We start from the raw sequence: 13,453 nt of genomic DNA, 5'->3' as shown, positions 1-13,453 counted from the left end.
TGTGTATAAAAAGCATATTTTGGAAAAGTGATAAAATATCTTAATATAGGCATATCACATAGAAAGAGTGTATGTAGAAATGTATCAGAATCAAGCAATGTTGTCATTACTATCCTATGAGCTTCCTTTGGGCACTGTAAGAAAACCTGCGTGTCGCATATCTCCAGAGAAACCAATGTGACAGATTAGATCCAATACATAATCATACAAATATGATCACCACTGAAATATACTGCAATTAACAGAGCAGAAAATGTAGACAATAAAGTAAGTTGAATGTTTCTGCAATTCATTTTGACACCTCACTATATGTATGAAAATGTTTATATATCCTTAGTTCTATTTTTTGGCACAATGGCACTGAAAAACAAAACATATGTCATAAATACATAGTAATTTATTCTCAAACAAAAATTGTAATGAATGCCAAATTTACTCTTACTAGTCACCAAATCACCTGTTTTTTTTTTTTGTGTTAGGCTACGTACACACACTAGGTTACCGATATCTGAGATGTGCGTGGCGTCTGAATTCATTTGTATTGTGAGTAGGGATGAGGTACAGAACACTGTTAATATGATGAGGTATGAGAACACTGTAAAATTTTTTGCACAAGTTGTAATGGTAACAATCAAAAGGATGATGATAGCAACAATGCAAAGCCAGTTGCTTAAGACTATAGCGGGTTCCCATTATCTTGTGGTTGTTTGTGGCAGCGCTGCCCTTAAGAACCCCCTGCCAAGTCCCTACACAAATAGTGAAGATCAGATATAGATAACCTGGTCCTCTTACAGTCTTGATGTTCTGGACAGGGATTACACCACCATCATAACTAAAGTTCTGCTAAAAGCCTAAACAGCAGTATGTAATGTGGAATAAAAAATTATGCAAAATTTGATTTTCACTCCTAAAGTTATGATTTTTATTGTTCCACCCACTGATATGAGGAAATATTGTTTTTTTGAGATTTGTGATGGATTGAGACTTACGAACACCTCATGCACAACTGACTTTTATTATTTTATACCAGGGTATATTCTATTCCATGCTGGACTGAACACATAAAACACCACAATAATGTTACTGCCTAATATTGGGAAGGATACCCCTAGGAAAAAAATACTTCTCTGAACCCCAGCTCTGAAATATAATTTTTAAAGAAATATTGATGAGAAAGGCAAATAGGACATAATGGGTTTATGTAACATACAGATCAAAGGTATCTAAAATCCTGGTGCATTGTGTAAATAGCTGATAATATCAGACAAAGATATAGAAGTGTTCTTCTTTTAAAAAGGTGTTATGCAGCAATACAAAAGGAGGACATAGCATATATAAGGATTCTAGTATGCAAAGAAATGCTGCATGTCTTTGATTGTAAAATGCTGGCATTTTGAGAAGAAAGGCTATTCTGCACAATGTTTCATTTGTTTGAACACTTAATCCTCAGAGTTCCCCGTTTTCATTATGGAAATCATGAAGGATTTATGGTTCATGAATTAAGCAAAATGGAAGATTCCCCCTAATTGGCTAATCAGGCTGTGTAATAGACCTCAGACACGGAATAAGTCCCAGAACATGAGATCTGCAGATAAGAAAATATTCACTGCTTGTACTGCAATATTCATTGTTTGCTTGCCTAAAGGCCTTGCACATTTTATGTTTGGGTTTCAGCCGAACGTAAAAAGTCATTTTGATAGTGCAAATATCATCAACCTATAATAACAACCACTTAAATGACAGCATAAACAAGCTGAAGTTAATATCAAAGTGGTGGTAGGGGTTACAGCATACATCATTATATGTGACATAGAAAGGATAATGGTTCGTGTTTTATTACAGAACTCACTATTCCAGTAATGCTGAATATATCTTATAGCATACACTCAGCATTTTACTAATTACTAATTCTGTAGGAACAAATTACACTGCTCACAAGCAGTGCACATATTTTGCTGATGGTTTCTTGGCAATAAAATATCCTTCAGTATTTGAAGGATTAACAAAATTTTTTAGTTTAAATGCTGTACATTAAATTTACACAATAAAAAAACAAAACATTTAATTATATATTTATTGTTAAGATTTGTGAAGCATTACACCACAGTAATAAGTGTTGCACAAACGTAGAGGGGTCTTGGCTTCCCCTAACACACACACCAAACTATAAAAGGCTGTCCTCAACCAAATGATCTAGAATAATTCAATGTAAATTGGGCATGGTGTCAAGCAATGCTTATCAAGAAGTTGCCATCATCTAAGAAAAATCTTAATTCAAACGTATTAATACACATCTGTGTAGGAGAAATGCTTATAGAAATTGTGCAGGAAATCTAACAGTAAAAGTGCATCTATCTGTAGTTAGGATTAGCGATTAGTTATGGGCAACCTAGCCTACTCTTTTGACACCCAAGACGAAAGCATATTTGTTTTGTCTGTTTAGGTTTATCTAAAATAATGTATTCTACATGTGGATGAAAAAGCTAAAAAAACGACATCCACTGGCTTCCCACATCTTACAGCTTAATGACTCAACTCAAGTACATGAAATGTTCTTCCTCTTCACTGAATGTTACATGCCATGCTACATAAAAACCAACATCCCTAGTGTCCCTCCAGATGTACATCCTGCCAGAAACAGTCCCTCTCGATGTACCCTCTGCTACATGAATATTGACATCCACAACATCTCTCCAGATGTGAGCACTCCAAATGGCCATTTTAATGGTGGCCTTGCTACCACTGTGCCTCAAGCATATGCTTAGAAATGGCTCTGAGTGGAGTGGGGAATAGGCAGGTTTGTTGCACTTGAAGGTAACATATAGTAAAGAGACATGGTCACCTTAAGAAGGAAGTTACTGACAGGCATGAAATGTAGTCCCCCAGAGGATTCTGTATCCTTTGCTTTGCCCGAATACTAGGTGTTCTAATCAGGAGGGGCTTCAGGTATTGCTGGAGCATGACACTAAGCCCCCACTTTCCTGCTGGCTCCTGATTTTTGTGCTGCCTCACTGGCCAACAGGACAACTGTGATGTTCCAACAATCCTGTTTGCTTATTACTTTGATGTGATGACTAGCCAAGAGAAAGACTGTGCCTTGCAAAAGTATACAACCCTATAGTATTTGTCCCGTCTTGCATTAAAACCTGAAAATAAATTAATATGCAGTTTGATTTACACAACACTTATCTTGCCACTGGGACTTTCGCACATTTCTCAAGGCAAAACTTTAGATTGGTTGTGTTGGTGTGCAGCAAGTCATGCAACAGATTATCTGCTAATCAAAAGTCTGGGCTTTGACTTGGCCATAGAAAAAATTTGTTTCCATCTCTTTTTAAACTACTCCAATGTAGCTTTAGCAGTAAGTTTAGGGTCATTGGCTTGCTGGAAGGTGAAACTTCGTCCCAGTCTCAAGTATCTGACAGACAAACAGTTTTTTTTCTAGAATTGCCTGCATTTAGAGCCATTCGGAGCTGTCCAATTGTCCTGTCCTGCAAATTAAACACATATCCAAGGCTTGATGCTTTCACCATGATTCCACCACACAACATCACACTGGATGGACAAAAAGTAGAATTCTGGAGCACCTACTTCCATGTGTTGGGGGAGTATACTAGATCCTTAAATTACATTTTCATTCTGGGTTGTATTGCAACAAACTAGTACAAACACCAAGAGGAAGAATACTTTTGCATGATGCTGAATGTGGGATGGGAGAATGCCAAACATAGGCACCATAAGAAAATGTTAAAGCTTTACCTGATCAAAAGGTAAGCACTGGGGCAAAATAGCTACTACAGGTATATACAGGCATCAATGACTACCTGTCATCCATACCCAAGAACATGTTCTTAGATTAGTCTTCAAGTATCCATTTTAGGAAATATATTAAAAAAAAAATCTGTAGCACTAAACACATTCTGTCTTGAAATCTTGGATGAATGTAGAACGAAAGCTGGCACCTCACTGGTTGTTATACTCTGCTTGTTTGAATGTATTTTTTCACTGCAATCATCAGTGTAGAAGTTCGGTACTAGCAGAAAGTGTCAGGTAAGTTCCACTCTGAAAATCTACTATGTATTAATTAAAACACCAATAAATAAGATAAAGGCTATACAGGTCTGGGTTAGGTCTAAAGCTATCCACTGGAAACTGCAGTCAAGCAAGTCTTTGCTATACCTATTATTACCACAAATTTAGAATGGAAAACAGACTTTGAATTAAGTAAATGCACTGCATTACTTGATCTAAAAGTCTATTAATATTTTTTTTAGTTTGAGGACTGACAGTGAATTGCACATTTATATAGAGATGAAATTTCAGAGATGTGGGCAGTAATAACTGTGCAGAGAATCTTTATTTGGAAGCAAGGCACTGTGTAAAATACATTTTCTGTATGGATAGTTCTGCGGAACTGTAAATGCAGACTGTCACAGTAAAGGGAAGTTAATTATCTATATTATGCTGTTGAAAAGAGTTGGAAATATCACACTTGCTAGGCACCACACTACAGATTCCAAAGTGATAGCTTGACTTTTAAATCGTAGGAAGCATTTTAATTTGCTCTATGAAAACCTTCCTGGGTAATTTACGGTATACTGAGCTCTGCAAGATTTCTTTAATGTATGGAGGCTCATTATCAACTTCATATTTAAAGTCTCTATATCTGAATTTAAAATGCACTCCAATTGATGGATTGTGCCTGCAGTCTGAAGTTTGGTAGGTCTGGGTTAGCTGTATCGAAATGGAAACATTTGGCTTTTTGCATTCTGACTGCTCTAATGCACATCCTCAAAAATAGGATGGAGGATTGGTGGCTACTAGGTGGGAGTTAGAATATGTTTTTTACAGTCAAGTTAATAAGTAATCAGGTTTTGGCTGTTGCCCAAATTGGAGCTCAGGCGTCATGCGTTAGGTCAACACCTATATCAGCCCAGTTAACTTTACAGCCAAGGCATTACATGAATAAGATTTGGTTGTAAAAAAGTTAAGGTTCTGCAGAGAACCAGCCAAGTCGATTGCAGTGATTTTATCATTTGCATTGATAAAGCCAGGACAAAAAGTAATGGGGAAAGCGGGCAGCATTGTCTGATTGGAAAGGAAGCCAACTTAAATCACAAGCTTTTTATTAAGGTCTTCAGGAAAGAATATGGAAAAGATATCCAAGTACAGATATAAGGACCAAACCCCAATTTACGTAATAGATAAAAGTATGACCAATAAACCCAAGTTGCCACAGTTAATGGACACCTGAAAATCCACCCAGTTATCGTTGTTGGTGGTCATTCTGTCAAATATCACTGCTTTGTTTAATCTAGAAGCTAATTTCAAGGCTTTACACCGAGATAAGGCTATAATTGGACCAAAATAAGAGGTCCCGTGTGTCACTAGGTCTCTTGTTCTAGCTCCTTTGCCAGCATCTCTCGCCTCTTCTAGCTCCTTTGCCAGCATCTTCAACCAGCCCTTTTCTAGCAGTATGTGTAAAATTTACAGAATACGATGTACAGGCAAGATTGATTCATAGCTTGTCATTTCTGCAATAAAGAGATCACACACTCTCTCTCTCTTTTGTATTTGAAGATTTAGTTACTAAAAGCATTTTTTGGAGGAATCTTAGAATAGAGAGCAACTGTAATCTGTCTGTGCTGCTACCAAATAATTTGTTGAATAGGATAGATGTCTTCTAAATTCTTGAAACGTGTTTACAGTATTGCCTGTGTGTTCATTTTTATTTTACCAGTTTGTTCATTGTTCACTTTTATTAGTTGACAAACTTGGTTTCCTAATTCTGTTCTTGTTTATTTACAAACATAAAAGGTGCTTTTTACCCTGCCAGACTCAAACATTATCTAGGTCATGATTACTGGCAGAAATCAGACCTAAAAGTCATGCTCCATGCATTGTAAATAGGTATTCTACAATTTTTTAGAACATGGTAAACAAAAAGACATAGACAACCCAAAACACCAGGCAAGAAAACAATACGTGACAAGAAGTACTTGCCTTTTCCTCAAACACCTAACCTGCCATCATTTCATCCTTGGCGCCTTTTCCCCAAACACCTAACCTGCCATCATTTCATCCTTGGCGCCTTTTCCCCAAACACCTAACCTGCCTTCATTTCATCCTTGGCAACAGAGTTGAAGATCCTATTGGCTGTTCGCATTGCCCCTGCCCCAGCACATATAGCTTAAAATCCCAATTTATTGTACTCCAACCCATTAGGTGAATTTTATGTGCTATGATGTAAGTTTTTAAAGCGATTTTTGTTGGGTCCCCTTTAAGGGTAATATAAATTATACTATTTTATTTTTGTGTACGTAATGAAAAGCTTACTGTATTAACTTACAAACCTAAACCATCAACAGAAATTTTATTTATAGGCAGCATTACAGCAAAAACTTGTTGCTTAGCACCAAATAGCCTCTATTTCCCCACAGTACACTTTTTTGTATTAATGTGCATTTTCAAGAGTCGATTAAACCCTTCATTGTAGTTTTTTGCTTCCTTTCTAAATGTTCTCTTAATACTTCTATTAGTCAACAGAGAGGTTCAACTTTAGTCTGCGTGTACTTGCTCCTCAAGGCAATCCTTCCTAATCTTCTTACAGATTTCAGTATCTAAAAGTCACATCTTTGTAAATTCCACTCTGGCATACAAAGAAAGTTTAGGATGCAATCAAGCAACAGACTGAGGACGTTTTTTTATTATTTTCTTTTAAGCATGCTTACTGAATCTTTTAGGAAAGCACTTTATTTCTGCTTTTGTCAAAAGTCATTCAGTTCCTCGTGGTCCAATTTGTCTGATCTGTAATTTCTTAAAATGAGGGAGACAAAAAAAAAAGTCATGTATTGGCTAAGTCAAGCACACAAGACTGCAGTGCCCTACAAAACACACACATTTCTAGATAATAAAGCATTCAGTTATGTGCTAGTCACTACTAATTCTTTAAAATTGTATAGGTCATCAAGGCTGCAATAATACTTTAGTTATAAGCCCAGCATTTTTGACATTGTACATACAATTTATTTTGCTTTTACATGTATTGGTATTGTTTGGTAATGGAACATTGAATAAATGCATTTTGTACCCAAGAAAGAATAGATTGAGATGTAAGCCTGAAAAAGAAACAACTGTTTATTGGTTACCAATAATATGAAAGGAAAACCTAAAACATTTAAAAAAAAAAAACTACAGCTTTTTTTAATTAAAAAAAGAATAAAAGTCAAGATATTTAAAAAGAAAAAAAAACTCAGTTTACAAACAAACGAAAAGTTTCCAAAGTTTAGTTTATACATCATAAAAATGATTATAGTTACATAGCAGGTTAGGCTGAAAAAAGACAAGTCCATCAAGTTCAACAATTAGGGAAATAAACATATCCCAGATATAAAACCCTATAAAACATAGTTGGTCCAGAGGAAGGCAAAAAAACCCCTTGGTACAATTTGCTTAAACAGGGGAAAAAAAATCCTTCCTGATTCCATGAGGCAATCAGATGTTCCCTGGAACAATAGTCACTGTTATTTTTACTTTAAAGCCTTAATTCCCAGTTATATTCTGTGATTCTAGAAAAACATCCAGCTTTTTCTTAAAGCAATCTATAGAAGTTGCTGAAACTACTTCCGGAGGGTGCCGATTCCACATTTTCACAGACCTTACAGTGAAGAATCCCTTCCTTATCCGGAGCTTAAACTTCTTTTCCTCCAGACGCAAAGAGTGCCCCCTTGTTCTTTGTAATGATCTCAAAGTGAATAATTGGGAAGAGAGTTCTCTATATGGACCGTTTGTATATTTATACAGGGTGATCATATCCCCCCCTAAACGTCTCTCTTACTAATTTAGTTGCCCTTCTCTGCACTCTCTCAAGTTCGACAATGTCCTTTTTGTGAACTGGTACCCAAAACTAGACCGCATATTCCAGATGTGGTCTGACCAATGCTTTGTACAGAGGCAAGATTATGTCTCCATCTCTGCAGTCTATTCCTCCTTAATACAAGAAAGTACTTTACTAGCTTTAGATATTGCAGCTTGGCATTGCATGTTGTTATTAAGTCTATGATCTACCAGAAACCCCAGATCCTTTTCCATTTCTGACAACTACATTTATCTATATTAAATGTAATTTGCCACTTGGCTGCTCAATTAAACAGTACATCCAGGTCTGCTTGTAGATTGAAGACATCTTGTATGGACTTAATTTCATTAAATAGTTTGGTGTCATCTGCAAACACAGAAATTGTACTTTTAATCCGAAACTCTATATCATTTATGAAGATGTTAAACAGTAGGTCCCAACACTGAACCCTGGGGTACACCACTATTACCCTTGGACCATTCAGAGTATGAATCATTAATTTACTACTCTCTGGATGCAGTCTTTAAGCCAGTTCTCTATCCATTTACAAATTGACTTTTCTAAACCTATCGACCCTAACTTGCATATTAACCGTCTGTGGGGTACAGTGTCCAATGTCTACCTGTTTACTTCATAAAAACTCATACTTTACCTCATAAAAACAGAGTAAATTTGTTAGAAAACTTTGGTCTTTCTTGAAGCAATGCTGACTATCACTTATAATATTATTTTCTAGCAGAAACTCTTCTATGTGGTTCTTTCTCAAACTCTCCAAGACCTTTCCAACTATAAACGTTAAACTAACGGGTCTGTAGTTACCTGGTAATGACTTTGCTCCCTTTTTGAAGATAGGAACCACATAGACCTTACGTCAATCCATCGGTACCTTGCCAGTGACTAAAGGGTGTCTAAAATTTAGAAATAATGGCTTTGAAATAACCGAACTCAGCTCTTTGAGAACACGTGGATGTAATCCATCAGGTCCTGGTGTTTTGTCAACCTTAATTTTTCCCAGCTGTTTCTCAATCATATCAATTCTGAGCAATTGTGACTCGTTTAAGGCAGTGACATTGCTTTTATGAATTTGGACTTGAGCTCTGCCATTTTCCTTCGTGTACACAGAAGGAAAATTCCCAGTTACCAAGCCAGCGACATCCTTTAAGGGGCCTACATGCTCAGATCTGATCTTTTTGCTATTAATATATTTGAAACATTTTTGGGGGTTTGCCTTTGAAGTTTTGCACATTGTATCTCCTTTTTACATCTTTTGTTATATTCTTTATAGGTTTCAAATGAAGGTGATCCTTCATTTTCTTATTTTTGGAATGCACTTTTCTTGTTCCTAATGGCCTTTTTAACATCAGCTGTAAGCCACATAGGTTTTAATATTAGCCTCTTAAACTTATTACCCATTTGAATATATTTTCAGTTTGCTTTTGTAGAACAGACTTGAAACATTCCCATTTCTGTTCTGTGTTCTTTGAGGACAATACTGTCCTCCAGTACAAGTCACAGAGAGTCGTCCTTAATAATGGAACATTTGCTCTCTTAAAATTAAATGTTTTTATCTTTCCTGTTTTTGCTTCCTGTTTACAGCTTACATTAAATGAAATCATATTATGGTCACTGCTACCCAGATTCTCTTTTTTTGCACACTTGGTAAAAGCTCTGCATTGTTAGAAAGAACTAGGTCCAGCAGAGTATCATTTCTAGTTGGGGCTTCTATAAACTGTACCATAAAATTAGCTTGTATTAAACTCACAAATTTCCTCCCTTTTGCTGTTTCTGTAGTGCCATTACTCCAGTCAATGTCAGGGTAGTTGAAATCTCCCATGATTAAACACTTCCACTTTTTTCTGCTTTTTCTGTCTGTGCTAGAAGTTGATTTTCTATTTCTTCTTTAGCACCGGGGGGCCTATGGCAGACTCCAATCATTAATTGTGTGTTATTCAACCCCACATTCAACACCACCCATAATGCCTCCACCTCATCGCTTGTTTCCTCCGCAATTTCTTCTTTCACATTCACTTTTAGATCACTTCTCACATACAGATAGACACCACCACTCTTTCGTTTGACTCTGTCTTTAAGAAAGAGAGTACACTGAAGAATATTGACAGATCAGTCTTGCGAAGAACAAAGCCAGGATCCAGCAGTACAAACTAAGTCATAATTCTCCTCACTCATTAAGGCTTCCAACTCCCCTATCTTGTTTGCTAAACTTCTAGCATTAGTGAACAGGCTCCTTAAACCATTGCTGCTTTTACCACCATTTTTTGCCAAATCATTTTGTTTTTCAATACAACTAGTACTGCACAATCCAATGTTTGTTTGTAACATGGGAAGCTCCTTACAATTATCCATAATCCTCCCTCCAACTAACCCCAATCCACCCTCCACTAGTGTCTGACCCCTGACTAACCTTTCTGGCACCTTATTTGACTGTCTCACCCCCCTCTGTCCTAGTTTAAATATCCCTCCACTATTCCCCTAAATCTTTCCCCTAGCACAGCAGACCCCCTTTCATTTAGGTGCAAACCATCTCTGGCATACAGGTTGTAGCCCAATGAAAGGTCAGCCCAGTGCTCTATGAACCCAAACCCTTCCCTTTTACACCAGGACTTAAGCCATGCATTTAGCGGTCTAAATTCCAGAGAATATAGCCTTGGAGATCCTTTTCTTCGGCTTGAAACCTAGTTCCCTAAACTGATTTTTGAGGATCCTCCATCCTCTATTTATATTGTTATTGGTTCCAACATGGACCAAGACAGCTGGGTCCTGTCCAGCCCCTCCCAGTAGTTTGTCCACTCGGTCCACCACATGTCGAACCCTGGCACCAGAGAGACGGCAAACCATTCGGTTGAAGGGATCCGGGTGACAAACTATTTTACCAGTTCTCCTGATGATAGAATCAGCTATGACTACCAATCGCCTTTTTATTACCCACCCATTACTAGATGTGCTTCTCTCCCGGCTGTTAGGGGTAGCAGTAACATCTAGAGTTGCCACCACTGGCTCTGCCACCTGCACATCTTCACATAACTTTGTAAACATGTTGGGGTGCTCAAACACAGGGCTGGCCTTCCTTTTCTGGGGGCCCCTACCACTCCCTCTAGTTACAACCCAACTCCCTACATGCTCATCCTGATTAACCCCTCCACATCTAAGCCATTAACTGCCTGCTCAGTGAGCAGGAGACCCCTCTCAAGGTGATCCAGTGATTTGAGTGTTGCAATGCGCTTCTCCAGCTCTCCAATGCGAGATACCAGAAAGGCGAATCGCTCACATTTGTCACAGCGGTATTCACCTAGGAGCTGTTGCTCCATTTGTGCATACATGTGGCACACTTTGCACTGAACCAAACTTTCCACCTTGCTACCACTCATTTTTCCAGTTACAATTTTTGTTTACAAGGAGTTATAAACGTTTACTTAAAGTTTGTAGTTACTATAAGGATTTAACTTCTTTTGTTTTTAAATAATATATTGTAAATCACCTTGTTAACCCACAGCACGTTATTATTGTATTGATCAGCATATATGTAATATGTCTATATACAGCAACTCCCAATGATCCTTAAGTCCCCTGAAGAAGACGATAAGGGTGAATCGCATCGGGACAACGTATTACATCACGAATATTCAAGCACTGCTCATCTTAGAACTATCAGTGTATAGATTATCAGTCCCCAACCTACTCTGCACTCCCCCCCACTATTTGTGGGGGGACTGGGACAAAATTACTCTATCTTATATATACACATGTACCTCCTATGTTTTTTTTTGTATGTTATATGAATCTAATATAACCTACTCACAATATATATCTACTTATTTCCGACAAAACCCCTGCTTTTGTCTTCCTTTCTTTTGTATACCTAACATGCTATGTACTTAACCGATCAGCGAATATTTTCCCCAAAAGCATTAGTGGATTTCTCAACTTTTAAAAGAAGGCATTCTCCTAATTTTTAATTCAACATAAGTCAACTTTCTTAAAAAGTAAAATGCCTCACATATCATGCATATCTGCATCATCATTTGTTTGTGAGATATATATATATCTCACAGACTCATGAGTACATTTGTTTGGTTTCTAGAGGTCTTTGGGGAGGATCAAGAGTGTCAATCGTGGATTAAAGTTTTTTTCTAGAATAGGGATAAGCACTTTAAAAAAACACATACATATAAAAATTCTATACCACAAGAGATGTTAGAACGTACACACTGAAATGTATAGATTATTTAAAGACCAGTAGAACCTTTCAAAGTTTAAACAAGAATTAGAATTATAAAAAGAAATGAGAAAAATATGAAATTTTTTTTATTCTTACACCCACCATTGGTGTCTTCAAGGCTGTTCTGGGAGGGTAAAGATGGAGAAGAGGGAGGCTGATGAGACAATGACGTGCTCACATCACTTTCCTGGGCGGCTGTGTTGCTGTCCAGCTGTCCCACTGGTGGAGGCCAGGGAAGATCTTTGATAACTTTAATCTCAACTGAATGCCACATCAGCAGAATAGACAGGAAGGAAGACCGGCAGAAAGACAAAGAAGGAACAAAGACAGGTATAGTTTGAGAATAGGCAAAGTATGTCCCATAAAAGAAGAAAAACTTCCTTAATAAAGAAGATATAGGTAGACATGAAAAAAAGGACAAACTATCTCTTCCCACAATGAACACCAGCCAATATTCATGCAAAATACCCATAGAACAAATGTTTTTTACACTAGCTATTCCAATAGTATAGTGAAAATCCCTGGTTCCCAATAACAGCGAAGGTCAACTTTCTCTTTATTTTTAGGATAAAAAAAAAAATCTTTTTTAGCTGGACAGATAGAACAAAAAAAAATCCCTCAAATGTATTTCTGTTCATACATGTAACGATGAATGACAGATATATTAGATTCATTTTAATAGTCAATCATTTTAAATGCAAATAGCACAATGAATCACACACTTGTTTAATTAAAATTTAAATTATGTCAAAAGATTATGTTGGTTAATGTGCTTTCACCATTTCTCAACCCCCTCAAGACCTGATATTGAAGTGGTCATCGATTCACTTGAAAAATACAAAACCACTTCGTCTTCATAAATGAAGGTATCACCTTCATTTGCAATGCAATGAAGTTTTGTTTTTTATTATATAATTTGAGTTTCCACGCTAAACTGTACCTTGTGATTGTATTCATTTCTGTAACACTTTTTTGCATCCAACAAAGCTTATTAAATGAATTTACCAGAACATAATGTGGACTATACAGTATAATTTTAGTATGAACATGATCATTTATGTCATTACTACCTACTCCGTGTACAACATTAATTATATCTTCTGTAAAGGACAGGAAAAATAAACAGGAATTTTAAGAGAAAATCTCTCTCTTGCTTTGGGTTTAGAAGCCAATAGCAATTGGAACACTACCCAATTATTATTTACTTTAACCATTTTGTATAACCACTCCTCAGATTATATAAGGGATTACATTCAAATTCCAACCCTGAATAACTCTGAATACATATAAACACTGGTTGCCAAGTATTTTATCAGTATTTTATGTGTGGACAGCAGAAAGAATACTGATCATTATAC

At 36.8% G+C, this 13,453-nt stretch overlaps 1 protein-coding gene across 1 annotated transcript in view; it reads right to left on the bottom strand.

Annotated features, from left to right (window-relative positions):
• LOC140322528 (SH2 domain-containing adapter protein F-like) overlaps positions 1-12,369 on the bottom strand; it is a 54,233-nt gene extending 41,864 nt beyond the window's left edge. The window contains exon 1 of the mRNA XM_072399085.1: positions 12,198-12,369. Within this exon, the coding sequence (XP_072255186.1) occupies positions 12,198-12,369 (172 nt within the window). The remainder of the gene's footprint in view (positions 1-12,197) is intronic.
• Between the last annotated feature and the right edge of the window lie 1,084 nt (positions 12,370-13,453).

Source organism: Pyxicephalus adspersus, chromosome 2 (assembly GCF_032062135.1).
Source record: "Pyxicephalus adspersus chromosome 2, UCB_Pads_2.0, whole genome shotgun sequence".
Taxonomy (NCBI): domain Eukaryota; kingdom Metazoa; phylum Chordata; class Amphibia; order Anura; family Pyxicephalidae; genus Pyxicephalus; species Pyxicephalus adspersus.
Note: the sequence above shows the minus strand (reverse complement) of the source record. Positions and strands in the feature narration are given on the sequence as shown.